This window comes from Melospiza melodia, chromosome 16 (assembly GCF_035770615.1).
Source record: "Melospiza melodia melodia isolate bMelMel2 chromosome 16, bMelMel2.pri, whole genome shotgun sequence".
In the NCBI taxonomy this organism is placed as follows: Eukaryota; Metazoa; Chordata; class Aves; order Passeriformes; family Passerellidae; genus Melospiza; species Melospiza melodia.
The window spans coordinates 4,394,513-4,409,366 of NC_086209.1; the positions used below are offsets into that span (position 1 = coordinate 4,394,513).

The 14,854-nt window shown below is 49.7% G+C and overlaps 1 protein-coding gene across 2 annotated transcripts in view; it reads right to left on the minus strand.

The window, feature by feature from the left end:
* LOC134425605 (gamma-aminobutyric acid receptor subunit beta-4) overlaps window positions 1-14,854 on the minus strand; it is an 81,357-nt gene that overhangs the window by 2,147 nt on the left and 64,356 nt on the right. The window contains exons 5-8 of one of the 2 annotated variants that reach the window (XM_063170350.1): window positions 10,037-10,119; window positions 6,046-6,183; window positions 3,922-4,074; window positions 1,089-1,333 (exon numbers count right to left, since the gene is read on the minus strand). In XM_063170350.1, the coding sequence (XP_063026420.1) occupies window positions 1,089-1,333; window positions 3,922-4,074; window positions 6,046-6,183; window positions 10,037-10,119 (619 nt within the window). Of the gene's footprint in view, window positions 1-1,076; window positions 1,334-3,921; window positions 4,075-6,045; window positions 6,184-10,036; window positions 10,120-14,854 lie in introns of both variants that reach the window. The other variant, XM_063170349.1, reaches the window with a different exon arrangement.

Below are 14,854 nucleotides of genomic sequence, written 5' to 3' on the forward strand. Positions count from 1 at the left end.
TGGTGTTGGGGAGTTCCTTTTCTTCCCCAGAGTTTGGTGACTATATCCCTGATGGGGTCATTTGTGAGCTCTGAACATGCTGCATTGAGGGTACATTGAGTACCTCTGCTGCTGGGGTAGAAGGAGCTTGCAGCAAATTTTTAGTGGGGGAAGTGTGATTCTGCTGACACAGGAGGACCAAAACCCACAGAGGGACTTTTGGCTACACCTGCCCCACGCAAGAGGAGGGCTCTGATGCGACTGGATGAGGATGATCAAGGCAGAAAAATTCCCAGTAACCGCCAGAGAAGGGAAACTGGGGTTCAGCTCTTGTGATGAGCACAAAGACTGCTCTGCAGCTGTTCCAGATTGCAATGCAAGATGTTTTCTATTACCATCTGTATGGCAGATTACCTTTGTCAAGTCGGCAATTTGCCTTATCTCTCTCTTTGAGTTACCACATTCACTCCTCCCTTGGGAGGGGGCATCTGCTGATAACAGCTATTGAATATCACTGCATGACTGATAAGAACTACAGCATCCCATTGGGAGATGTGAGCCCAGAGGGAGGAGCCAAGCATTCCTACCCAGATATAATCCAGAGGTTTTTGAGACACCAGCACGGCTTCTCCACTGGATTCCCCAGAGGAACAGCAGCTGCCTCTCCTTCCACTGGATCTTCAGAGGAAGAATGCATCCTTCTCTACAGGGTCCCTGCTCCAGCAGAGCCACCCCTGACACTGCAGGAGGGCTGAGCCACAATTCCAATGGGACTGCTGCCAGCACCCTGACCCACAGGGTGTCAGGCTGGGTTCTGACTCTGCCAGTGTTGTTCATGTGTACTGCATTGTTTATTTTATCCTTTTACTTTTTTTCCCTCCCTATTAAAGGACTGTTATTTCCTGCTCCCATATTTTTGCCCAAGAGCCCCTTAATTTAAAATTTATACAATTGGGAGGGGTGGGGAGGGTTTCCATTCTCCATTTTAGGAGAGACTCCTGCCTTCCTTAGCAGACTCCTGTCTTTCCAAACCAAGACAGCAGCTCACCCAGTGGAGAGCCTGAATTCTCCTGCCACAAGGAAAGGAGAGGACAAACCTGCTCTCTCACCCTCTTCTCCTCGTAGCGGTGGCGCTCGTTGTTGGCCTTGCTGACACGCTCGCTCTGCTTCTTCTGCTGCCGCGGCCCTCGCCCAAAGAAGATGTAATTGACAAAAGCATACTCCAGGAGGGCCAGGAACACGAAGACAAAGCAGCCCATGAGATAAACATCGATAGCCTTGACGTAGGGGATCTTGGGGAGAGTCTCCCGCAGGTGGGTGTTGATGGTTGTCATGGTAAGCACCGTGGTGACCCCTGTGAGGAGAGGGCAGGTGCTCTGTTACCCACGTGGGATGGTTTCCTGGAATGCTGTTCTCAGCTCCCACATCCCTCCTTCCAGCTGGACAGCCTCAGGAGGGATGGGAGCAGTGCAACTGTCAGTATCCTAAGCCAACATGCCCACCACAAATTGCTGCAGAAAATGATCCAGCAGCAAACACTTGGAGAAAGTGTCAAAGCTGACCATCATCAGCATGATGGGGATCAGCATCTCTGTTTCTTTAAGTCCCCCTGATCTTCCCTCTTTCTCTCAGTGTGGTAGGAAACATTCAGTTTTGCTCTTTTTTACCCTCTTCTCCTTTTTTTCTCCTTTATGAACTCATCAGGCTTTACTGTGTGCTACTGAATGTCTCAGCATCCTTGGCATCGTGAGTTTATAAACTGCTGTGTGTTCCCAATGCCATGAAAGAGTGGAGAGATTTCTTCTTCATGGCATTCTCTTTTTATTGCCTGCCTCGTAGGCTTCTGTCCTTGACCCCATGAGTTCCCACCTTCCTCTCACCAGCTTTGCCATTCATTACATCAATTATCACTTGGACACATTCCTCCCATGGTTCTCACACTCTCCTTTTTAGGCCTCCTCACATTTCTTGCATCTTAAATAAGCATTTTATGAACACTTTTGTCCCCATCTACTCAATTCCAAAAGCCTGATTCACTATGATTACTCTCACAGCTTCAGTCCTCTTCTTCAGCTTCTTCTCAGGCTCTTCCCTTCTCTGGACTGTCAGAGTGGCCTCAGACCTGCCTCTTTGACAGGTCCAAAAACATAGCAACAAACCTTCACATTTCTTTTGGGGCTGGTAACTCTTCCCCTTCAACCTAGTCTTCCTCTGCTTCTCTAGCTGTTCTTACTACCTCGCTGATCTTCTTTTCTCCTTTTTTCCTCCTCATCTCTCTGTTGGCAGCTCTAATACTCTCCATGACCTTAATTTGCTCCTGTGGTTTCAGCCCCACCTCTACAGTGATGGCTCTCTGTGCACCCTGAACCTCTGCTTGTCCTATTTCCCCTTCACCCTCACTCTGCTTTGGTGTCATTCCTGATAAAAGACTGAAAGAACTATTAGCCTTCAGTTGGGTAAACAGAAGGGAGATATATTTATATATGCACACAATATGGTCTATATTTAGGCAGTAGTCTAAATATACAGAAATCTGAGGCAAGGAAAGGGAGGATAGAATGTTCTCCATGTCTCCATTAAGAAGTGGACAAATTGCAATGGAGACTTAGGGCAAAGAGGAGCTCTTTGACTGTGCAAGCAGGTAAATCTGGAGATAAAGTGACCAGAGGAGGCTGGGGAGTTTCTTTTTTGGAGCTTTTTACGGATAAGTTAGGTCGAGAACTGTCAGGAATAGTTTAGGGAGAGCTGTTGCAGTTCTGATCTACAATGTTCTTTTTCTGTCTTCTCCTTTGAGTCCAGATGTCAGCAGAAACTCAACAGCTGTGCATCTAACCTCCACCCTCTTGCTTCTGCTTCCACAATATCTGCCATGGTCTCTTTTTCTTCTCTCTCTGATTGCACTCCTGTCAATGCAACTTACCCTTTTAATTTACCAAGTTCATCTTCCCTCCCTGTCTCCCTGCTCCAGCCTCTCTGAGCAGCCAAAGCCAAATCACCTCTTTGTACCTTTGTACAACCCACCCCTCCTCTGAGTCTTCTCAAACTCATTCTCCTAGAGATGCTTGAAGCCTCCAAGCTTTGCTGTAAGACCCAGCCTGTCCCTGAGCTGCCTCTCTAAGCCTTGTCCCACTCTCAGATCCAGCCCTGCTCCTCCTTACCTCTCCTATTGCCCTGGAACTTCCCCTCATGTTGCACAGCCCCATTCTCGTATACCAGCCATCCCCCCTTTCTTCTGTTCCTCCTTACAAACCCTCATCTGCCATCCACCCCCACTTCCCTTCTGTTGCTTAAAAGACCTCATTTTCCCCCCTCTTATAGGAAAACATTCCTATTTAGGGGAGCATGTGCCAAAGAAGAGCTTGGACTTTAACTGCTGTCCCACATTTCCCTTGGCCTTGAAGGTCTTTTCCTGCAGAGAGTGTCTGTATGGGGTGTGAGCTATCAGAAAAACGTGTAATGCCCCTTCCTTTATTTCTTTCATCTTTTAACCATTCCCATACAACTTTTTGGCCATCCAGCCTCATTAATCATGGAACTGGCCACTCCTGCCACACCTGTTGGCAAAGAGGTGCCCAGATTTCTCTTCTTAAGAAAACCAGTGCAAACTAGAGTGAAGGAACTCAGGGCATGTCAAGGTCCCACGTTCCTGAGAATCAATGACCATCTGCATTTTTGTTTACAGAGTTTAAATTCACACCCAGGACATTTTTGGTAGGACTTAAACAGACTCCAGTATGGGAAGTACTAACAAACAAAACCAAAACAAGTAACTCTTCTCACTGAAAATTTAAAGTTTTTCTCAGAAAAAAATATTATGTCCATTTGGGATGACAACTCTAACAGACTTGCCTAATTGCTACCTCATAAAGAAAAGGGATTTTCTTTGTTACAGCTGATCTCCCTCAAGAAAACACCTCCAAAATACAACACAAAGGTCCATACCCAGTGCCACTCGTGCAGCAGAAGCATCATAGTTGATCCAGAAGGAGACCCAGGACAGGATGGTGATGAGGATGGATGGCATGTAGGTCTGCAGGATGAAGTAACCAATGTTCCTCTTAATCCTGAAACTCAGGGATAAGCGCAGATACGAACCTGCCAGTGAGACATCAAAGGAGGATGTGGGGTGAGAGGAGGGCAAGGCTGGATTTGTGCAAAGAGCTTTGGTTAGGAATTGAAGTTTTATTTGGAAAAAGTTCTCAAGAGGCAGGAATAACGAGAAATCTCCTGGTTTCTGCAGCTGGTTTTGCCGACTGGTCAGCTTTGGCAAGGGGTCCCTTCAGAATCTGCTCAGTTGCCCCGGAGTATTAAGAAGAAAGGAAATTCTACCTAAGTGACATTATTATATTATATCAGCCATCATGGGAGAATGGCTGTTCAGTGCTGGAATTGCTGTTATGGTGCCAGCCAATATGATGGAGGCTTACACAGGAGACTTTAACCCTATATTTGGGTGCCACAAGATGATTTTCCAATGTTTCATGTGCCAGCTCTGCCTCCAAACAGCAATGAAGATCTGAATCATATTTTTCCCAAGCTGTTCTAAAAATGGGTTATGGTCAGACTGGGCAAATTCATATGCAAATAGAGTACTGTTAGTTAATCTGAAGGTCTCTTTTTTATTATTTTCAAGTTGTTGCAACTTCCTCCTAATCTTTTAGCAAACCTAATGAGGATAGTGAGGACAATAAGTACTCTTTACAGTCCTTCCACTGCAGCAGGCTAATTTTGACAGGGACAAAGCAGTGCCTCTTTCATTGCTGTGAGACAAAGTCCAGGTAATTTCTCCTGCCCACCTCTGTCCCTCAGGCAACACAGGAGCCTGAAATATGGGTATAATCCTGGCTGGCAGCTAAAGTAACAAGAAAACAGCAGTTTTAAACCATCAAGAAAAAAGGAGGTATTGTTCTCTCACCACCATGTGCCACCTGTATGGCTTGAACACAATATTTCACCAGTCTTTTTTTGACAGGTGTATGCTGTGCTGTTTTGGCAGTGAACTCCACCTCAGACCAGCAACCAAAAATCCAACCCCCTCCAACTTTCCAGCTGGCAGCATCTGAATCGTCCCAGGTATTCTCTCCAAACCTTTTTATTGCCATGTACAGATGGGTTTGCATCATTTCATAGCCCACTTGCTCCTCAATGGACATATTTTCTCCTTACTTTTGCACCTACATTAGCTTGGAGACCCAGATGTAAACCACATAAAAAATCAGATGAAGGCTGAGAACCTTCTGAAGAGGTTCTGAGCTCAGTCATTATTTTGACTAAGAAACGGGAAAAATTGCAGTGGGGAAAATGATCCAGAAAGTCTTTGAAGAGAAGCAGACAAAAAAAAAAAAAAAAAAAAAAAAAAAAGAAAAGAAAGAAAGAAAGAAAAGAAAGAAAAGGAAGGAAGGAAGGAAGGAAGGAAGGAAGGAAGGAAGGAAGGAAGGAAGGAAGGAAGGAAGGAAGGAAGGAAGGAAGGAAGGAAGGAAGGAAGGAAGGAAGGAAGGAAGGAAGGAAGGAAGGAAGGAAGGAAGGAAGGAAGGAAGGAAGGAAGGAAGGAAGGAAGGAAGGAAGGAAGGAAGGAAGGAAGGAAGGAAGGAAGGAAGGAAGGAAGGAAGGAAGGAAGGAAGAAGAAAGAAAGAAAGAAAGAAAGAAAGAAAGAAAGAAAGAAAGAAAGAAAGAAAGAAAGAAAGAAAGAAAGAAAGAAAGAAAGAAAGAAAGAAAGAAAGAAAGAAAGAAAGAAAGAAAGAAAGAAAGAAAGAAAGAAAGAGAAAGAAAGAAAGAAAGAAAGAAAGAAAGAAAGAAAGAAAGAAAGAAAGAAAGAAAGAAAGAAAGAAAGAAAGAAAGAAAGAAAGAAAGAAAGAAAGAAAGAAAGAAAGAAAGAAAGAAAGAAAGAAAGAAAGAAAGAAAGAAAGAAAGAGAAAAAAGCAAAGCTGGTGGGTGCAGAAGACCCTTTTTTTTAGAGGAACCCCAAGGTGAAGATCCTAAGTTAGTGCCCCAGCATCCAGAGGGATTCAGCCCAGTGGATCAGCAGCAGGTTTGCCCATTCCATGCATCCCTTCCCCAGAGACTCACCAGTGGTGAAGACCACTTCCCTGCTGACCAGCCTCTGCTCAATGATGGTGAACTGGGGCAGCTCCAGCACCTCCATCCCCGTGACAGCAGAGTCGTTCCCTTGCCAGAAGAAGACAATGTCATCCACGGTGTAACCATCTGCAGGGAGGAAGGAGCACACAGGGAGAGCTGAGCTGACAGGCTGCACCAGAGGACACCTCCATTTGTAATAAGGTGATCTGGAAAAGGATCCAAAAGAAAGCCCATACCAAGCCTAGCCTCTCCCTGCTGATGTGCTTTCCTTCTTCAGCTGAGCTTGGCAATACAGTCCCCAGGAGAAGAGGAAAAATTGGCCAGAAAACTTCAGTTTCTGGCTAGAATTCAGAGCAAATGTGAGGTGTGGCCCATCCAGCCTGCACTTGCACAATGTGATCTCCATGGCTGACATGACAGGGACTCGTGCACCAGGAGCCTCTGTCAAATGCACCAAAACAGCATTTTGCTTTTCAAAAACTGCCTCCTTTTACCAGGAGGGGGAGACCACACAGTATAGCCTGGTGGGACTGGGGAAACAGGGCAGCTCAGTATTAAAAATTCCCAGAGAGGAGAAGATCTACAGCAGCAGTTGAAAAGAAGTTTGAAGATCAGAGCACCTCCCTTTTCTAAGTCCTTTCAGTCAAAATTCAGATCCAAGAAGTGAACAGTCTCTGAGGCTGGGGGCTGTTTTACCAAGTGCTGGCTGAGAAGAGCAGTAATGAGAGAAGAGAGAAAGGAGAGCCAGCCTCAAATATTCATCCCTTACATTTCAGGGTCATGGGTTTGCTAACTCAGCCAAGCTTCTTGCTTTAACCCCAAAATATACCTGGCAGACAGAGCTGCCTGGGCTGGAAATGTGGCCCCCAAGTGCTCTGGACTTGTGGGGAATGAGGCCCAGGGCATGAAACCATGAAACCCTTCACCCAGCAGTGCCAGGTCCACAGCCCTGCCCTGTCCTTGGGGCAAGGATTCATCACAATTTGAAAATCACTTGCTACCCTTTGGCTGTAGCTGCACGAGGGTGGCCTCAGATTCTCAGTGAAGCTTCCTGGGAGCAGTAAGAAATGGCCAGGCTTTGGTGCAGCTCAGGGCAAGGCTGCCTTCAGAGCATGAGCTGCCCACAGACAGCTTGTGTTCGCACCTGCACTGCAGCACAGCAGCCTGCTCTGCCACCCAGCCTGGCACACAGGCCATGCCAGGCTCACAGCCACTCAGCAGAGTGCCACCACAGCCAGCACCTGGCACCAGGGCAGTGAGGAGCTGCTGAATGCAGCACCAAGGAGAAATTCTTCTTTGGGGTCTAAGGGTTACCCCAGATCAGAGGCAAGCCTTTGAGGACAGAGTCATCCTGAAGCTGCTGAGTGGACAAAGGGCTCAGCAGTCTGCTCTGATCTCACAGCTGACCCTGCTTTGAGCTGCAGGCTTGACTAGGGACACCCTGAAGTGCCCTCCCAAACGGAATTATTTGATGACTGTGCAGTCTCCAAGCTCACATCCTGCACTCTCACTCATGGGTGCCAAAATACAAACCCAATCTTCCAAATGCCATGCCACCTCTGCTTCTGATGGAAATCAGCTAAGCCAGGGCTCCTCCTCCTCCCCCAGCTGGCATGTTCCTGCTCCCAGAGTTGTAAACCCTCACACCTTGGAGCCCCCAGGGTTTCAGGACCCTTGGTTATCCTCCTCACAGACCAGCCCTGTGCACAGGAGTGTGTTTGCATCACTCAGCCCCAGGGCTGGAACCAACAGGAAACACCCAGGTCCTCCCCAGTCCTGCTGATTCCAGCAGCTCCAACACCCTCCCAGCTCAGGAACACTGTGTGTGATTTCATATGGGAATTCATCTGGCTCAGACCCTCAGGCTCCTGTGCTTGTTCCCAGTTTCTCCAGGAGGTTCCCAAGCCCTTTCCCCCCAGCATTCCCCCTCTGCAGAGGTGAGCCCAGCCTGGGAGCAATTCAACTCTGCACCTCCTTAGCAGCAAACAAACCACACTGAGCTGTTGAGGTTTCTCACTCACTGCACAACATCTGCTCCAGCCCTTGAACCACTTTTCAGCATCTTCCCTCAACCCCTTCTGATTTCTCAGCTTCCTCCCTAAATTTTGGCACCCAAACCCAGCCAGAGCCCGTTTCCCCCTCTCAGTGACACGTTCAGAGGCCAATCAATGCCGAGCTCTGACTCACAGCTCCCCTGGTTTATATAACAGGGCTTGCTCCAGCCTTTCCTGCCAGAGCCACGGAGCCTCCCTGAGCTCCCCATGTGGCTGCAGCCCCTGGGCATGGCCCTGCAGCCCTGCTCACAGCCCAGGGCTCACTGAACTGAGCTCCTTCCGGATGGATTCCCATTGGGGAGGATTCGAATGCGCAGCCAGCGAAGCCCCGCACGCCGCTATCTTCATCATCCACAAATTTAACAGCACTGACTTCAGATTTACTTCCTGATCAGCAATGAAAATGTCAAATTGCAGTAACTAATTTTAGGAGATCTCACAGTTAACTAGCTCTATTCCATTTATTCTATGACCTGCTGGTGTTGGGTACCAATTTCTGTATTTTAATTTTTTTTTATTATGGCATTATGCAATATGAAATCGAGCGTGTTTTTCATGAAGCCATTTTTAAAAAGTGTTTCTAAAGGGAAAGGTTGCTTGGTCTAAAAATAAATGCTTCACTTTGATTTCTAGCTTTAAAGAGAAAACCAAATTTCCATTTTACTTCTAAAAAGTAAACGAACTTTCACAAAGACAAGTCATTTCCATCTGAAATATCGAAAAGTATTGATGTGACGTCTTAAAATGTCAGATTAGCAGTCTGTTTGCAGCCTGCCTCATCAGGTTTTTGTTGGATCCTGGCATACAGATAGGCAGGGTGTACGTGGTGAGGGTTATTTTTGGGGTGGAGGGATGGGATCAACAGGCAGTGCTTATCTCCTACAGGTAAGAGCCCCCAGCTGCTTCCCACACCCAGCACCCCTGCATCAGAAAAGAGCTTTTTCTCTGAGGTTTGGGTCAGTTTTGTTTTTCAAAATACATGGGTTTTATAATCCAGTCCTGATTGATGTTCCAGAGTGAAGTGGAAGCAAAGAAAATGAAGCCCTGCAGATTGAGAATGTGCAAATGTGTAAAGCACAAAAGCTCTGAGGGAGGAAACAATTGGATCTCCTCATCTCGGCCTGGGTCTCAGGAATACTGTGAGGAAATGTAGCTTTGATGAACAAATTGGCTTGACATGACCCATTAAGAACAAAATCACAACACGGGGAACTGTGGGTAATTCCCTGCCTTCTGTTTGCTTGGTTCTACTGTAAACTGCTCCCAAACTGCTGAGGAGTGGCAGAAATGACAAAAATTACATTCTGGCACTGGTGCATGCAGCAGGACCTCACTTCCATCCCCTGACCCTGCATGGATGGGATGGGGAGGGCAGCTCCCAGCCAAGGTGCTGTGGGAGCTCCCTGGTGGAAGGAGCAGCTCCCAGATCCCTCCCTGATGGAAGGAGCAGCTCCCAGATCCCTCCCTGGTGGAAGGAGCAGCTCCCAGATCCCTCCCTGATGAAAGGAGCAGCTCCCAGACAATCCCCCTGAGGCTGCACAGGGATTTCTGCTGCTCTGGACAGCCCTGGATGGAACCTGCCGTGCATTTTTATCAGGGAGAGCTGGACCTGCTCTGCCAGCACAGCTGGAAGAGGATTTCCATGGGCATCCAGGGAACATCCAGGCAGGGATGAGGGCTTGGGTGCCACCTCCCACACAGAATGGAGCCAGCCATGAGCAAGGACAGCTTCCTTAAGGCTAAGGGATGCTTCCCCACCCTCCTGGACTGGTTTTAACGCCCAGCCTGCTGCTAGAGCTCTGTTTTCCCGGGAATTTCCCCCATGGGTGAGGAGCGCGGCGCTGTGGCAGCCCTGGGGGCATCCCCAGGAGCGGGTGGCATCAGGTGGCACCGTGTGGCAGGGGATGTGCCCGAGGCATACGCACAGCTCTCAATCTCCAGCGTGCAGTTCTGCTGGTCCAGCGGGTACCTCCGCAGGTCCATCATGCAGGCGGCCGTGGTGGTGATCCTGAAAGGGAAAGAGGGACAAAAATACCATAAAATTAAAACCAAATAAATTTGTTGTGTCTGCTTTTTTTTCTTAGCAAAAAGAAAAAGGAATGAAAGGAGAAATGAAAGGCAGAAGTGAAAGTCAGGCAGCATTTGGGGCCGCTGTTTCCCTGGAAACCAGGGAGATCCGGGGTGGGAGGTGTGCAGGGCGGGGGGCTGGCGCTGCTCACCCCCAGTGGCACGGCACAAACCCTCCGTGACTCACGTCAGCAAGGCAGCATCTCTATCAACGGGCTGGGGAGGCACCCGTGTGCCCGCTCTGCCTCTCCCTGGAGAGAGACAAAGAACCCGGGAGGAGGCACAGCCCCGGCTGGGGGGAGAGGAGAGGACAGGAGAGGAGAGGCTGCCAGCGTGGAACAGGGAGAGAGCAGGCACGTGTGTGTGTGTGGGGCTGGGGATGCATTGGCTCCATCACCCAGCACCGACCTATTGCCATCATCACCCCCCTTCCCTCACAAACTGCCCCAAACCCCCTTATCACAGCCCCCCATCCCCATTGTGCCCACTTTGGCACTGCCAAACCCAAAACCCAAAACCCCAGAGGGCTCTGGCAGAGACCCCTGCTCCACAGCCCCACTACCTGTGCACAAATCATGGTGTGGTCATCAAAGACACTTGGGGGATGTGTGTGGGTTTGTGTGCATCCCCCCACAAAATAAATATGGGGAGAGGATGAGGGTGGCTGCTGCTCTGGGGTGATGGAGCATGGGGAGGACACAGAGCAGGGAGGTTCAGCTGAGGATGCCAGGAGGGTGTGTGTGTGTGTGTGTGTGTGTGTGTGTGTGTGTTGTACAGGATGGAATATTTTTGTACAATATATTGTACATCTCTGGGATGGGGGGTTTGGGGCTGGCACAGATGTGGGCATGAGAGGCAGGGACAGAGTTAACTCCCCAGCATGGCAACAGCGCCCTGGAGTTTACAGGCTGCCCCTGTTTCTCAGATCTATTGCTCCCCTCACCCTTTGATGCAGTCTTCTCCCCGTGCAATGGATGTGTGCAGAGTGCTGGAGAAGGGGGGAGAGATTGCTGCATTCTCCCCCTATTTTTTCAATTAACCATCTGGAAGGCATTAATCAAGCTACACATTTTTTACTATGTAGGCATAACCAGTGAACTGTTAACTAGAAAGCTTTATCTTCTGAGCCCTGTGGCCTGGGAGAGAGAAAAGAGAGGGGAAAAAAGAAAAAAAACAAGAAAGCAGGGAGGATGAGATGGTGAACCAGTGAAAGAGATGGGAAAAAAAAAAAAAAAAAAGCGAAAGCAAAAAACATCAATGGTAGAAAAAGAGACCAGAAAGGGGGAGAATATGGGAGAAGCTGGGCATAAAATTGGAAATGGGGAGGAGGGGGGAAGAATGTGGGAGGACAGAAGGTGGGAGAGGGCTGCCCCAGTGGGGGTATCGGGGCAGGGGCTGTGGCAGGGCAGGCTGGCAGCCCCGCAGAGCTGCTGGCTCTTTAAGAAATCTCGTGTGCTAAATTTATCTTCTCTGCTGTCTGTGAAGTCTGTTTGTAGGAGATGAAGCCTTGAGGAGAGCCTTTGCCACTGCCTGCCGTGCTATAAATAGATCCGAAGAGACGAAGGGAATTTATATATATCCTCACTGGGTCTAGATACAACACTGCAACTGCCCTCTCTCCGAGCAGGGGGCCCAGGCGAGCTCTTAACCCTTTCATCTGTGATGGATTTGGGGTGGAGGAGAAACCTCTGAGGGGGGAGAAGGACAACAGGACAGGAACCACTTAAAAAATTACCACCGCAGCCTTGCCCTTGCGTGGATTGCTTTCACATCCTCCCAGCTGGGCAGCTTCAGCAGGGCAGCTGGGAACACAAAGCCTGTCCCACCCTAATCCTGCTGCTGTGCTGGGGTAACTGGGCATTGGGGTGCTGGGGGGAAGCAAAAAGGGGAGCTCAACCTTGGCAGGAAAGGCCAAGGTGGGAGGCGCAGAGTCCACGGTGGCCGGCGCAGGGAGCAAGGAGTGGGATGAGTCATCCCCCAGTGCTGCACACAGCATCCACTCCCTGGATTATGCTGCACCCCTGGGAAATCGTGGCCACAAACGCGCTTCCTCGTTTTCCCTAAAGTGTGAGATGCAAAAAAAATGTATTAAATGAAAATTTTCCACCCCATTTGTGGAGCCCCCGTGGGCTAAAAAACCTTTGCATAGTGTCCATCCCAAAATCGCAGCCTGGCTGGCTGGCTTGGCTGCAGGAAGGACATGCAGGCTGCTCTGCTCACACAGGGACCCTCTCGCCAGGATTTGCTGATCACCTGCAGTGCTGGTTGGAAATGCAGAGCGTGACACAGTGAGATATGGCTGCCACACTCCATGCACCAAACCCTGCTCACGCTGGCAGCTGGCATAAATCCACAGCCACGCCAATGATTTCTGCAAGATCACACCAATTTGTATCAGCAGAGATTTACATCAGGGCAGAATTTAGCCCTGTTGATTCAAAAGGAAGGGACAGGTAGGACAGAAAGGAGAAAAACAAGATTAAGAGGACATTTGTCCTCAAAAAGCCAGATAATTTCTTTCTTTGCAATTAAAGGGCAGCTGTACCCACATTGTGTGGCTCAGCATCCTCCAGAGATACCCCAGTTAGATGCAGATCCCAAACTCCAGGTGATCTGCCCATGTAAAGCTGCTTGGGCAGGTAAAATGGGAACCATGTCAGGCTTTGCTGTGGTTTTTGAGCAGAGGTGGCACAGCCATCCCCAGCTGTGCCAGGCTGTAGCCACCTGCTTGTCCAGAGAATTCCACCTGCAGTGACTGCCCAGCCTGGGGACACCAGCACTGCAGAACCAGCAGGTGTGGGGGCCTAGGTGGAACAAGATTCAAGAGACAGCTGGTCTGGGGCACCAGATCCAGCTCAGGTCCTGCCTCTGGGCTTCCTAAACCCTGATAAACCAACCCAGCTTGGGGTAAAGCAAGATGTGTATCCCAGAGAGGATGGAGATGTTTGATTCTTTAGACTTCAGATCTTATGATCTTATGACACCAACTTCCCTTTGATAGACCCTGCTTGAAGAGTTAACTTTCACCTGCTCCTAGAGGGGCCAAGGAGAGCTTTCTCCAGCTGCTTTGGTGGCTGTGTGGGACAGGTGGGACTCATGGAGGGATAAAAGGCTTCACACACCTCTTGCAGTCAAAGGGGAGCATGAGCAAATCTCTGCCACCCCAGTGACATTTTGGGGTCACAGCATGTGCCTCCTCTGGTGCAGAAGGCCACAGGACCAACCTTTGCCTCATTCTTTCACGGGTATAAATGTACTACCTTGATAGACTCTGAGCTGTTGTGTGAAGAGATAGGTTTGCTTGGCGCGTGGGAGACTGCATGGGGAGGACAGGATAGGGGATGGATGAGGGGGGTGACCCTCAGGAGCTCCTGTCTCAACAGGCTTAAGAGAAAATCAGGGTGGAAGGAAAGTAAGAGGTGGAAAAATGAGGAGAGATGATGGCATGAGCACAGCTAGGGAAGGCAGGAGTGGAGATGACAAAGAGGAGAGCAGAGAGCACAGAGCACAGGACAGAGGAGAGGGTAAGGGAAGGGAGGAGGAGGATCAGGGGACGCATGGGGTAAAGCAGCGTGGAGAGGAAGAGCTGGAGGAGAATGAAAGGTTAAAAGAGGGAAAGCAGAGGGGAGGATACTCACTCAGTGAGCAGGGAGATGAAGAGACAGGGAACAAACCATCATCCTGTAAACAGCTCTAGACAGAGCACACTGCCTCCAGAAGACGTGAGCACAGTGAAAGGGAGCAGGGAGCGCGGGGACCAGAGGGAACGCCAGGGAAGGATGCCACCTTCCCCGTGGCGCTAGCATGAGGCGCTGGCGCCCGGCCAGCCCGCATCTTCTCCCTCCCCCTCCTCCTCTCCTGCTTCTCTACCCACCTCCCTCCCCTTTTAAATTCAGAAATTTGTGTGGTGTGAAATTTCATCTGCTTTGACGGCGATTCACGGAGACACTGCCCGTGGAGGGAGTGGCTCTCCCGCGCCGCGCGCTCAGCGAAGCGTCCAGCGCCTTCCACAATGAGCCTGGCCACCACCATAGCACCCTGCAGCTCCCCTGGCCTCCCCCAGCCCCTGCCCACCCCACAGGCCTCGGGGCCAGCCCCTCACAACATTTACAGCTCCTTCCTTACAAAAAAAAAGACATCCATGCCCTTGGTTCTAATTGTGTCTCCTGAGGTCTGTAGGCGGTTGTGCCATCCAAGTAGCCAAAGCCTGAGTGCCCTGCTACTCCAGTGCACAGCTGGCAGGCAAACACGGGTCATCTGGGGGGACACTGCTGTGGAGAAAGCACCGTGCAGCTCACAGAAAAATAAAAAGAGAAAAAGGAGAAAAGGGACATGGATGAGATGTTGGGCAGCTCGGGCAGGCTGATGGAGATGCCCTTCTCTGCCTGTATTGTGAGTGGATCAGTCAGGATACCTCACCCTGGAGGGCACCCTTGCTCCCAGGAGAGGTAGAGACCACCTCTAGAAAAACATCCATAGAGCTCTAAGTCACACAGGGCTAGGTCTGAATGTCTGATTGTTACAATGAGAAAAGCTCTGCCCTCTTGAAGCTGGGATGGCCAGAGCAGATGCTGGCATGGGGAGGGTGGTGCAGCCTCGCCTGCTGCTCTGCACCGAGCCTGGCAGCAGCAGAGCATGGCCCCAGCACAGCTGCAGCTCAAAAGGGAGCACTCAGG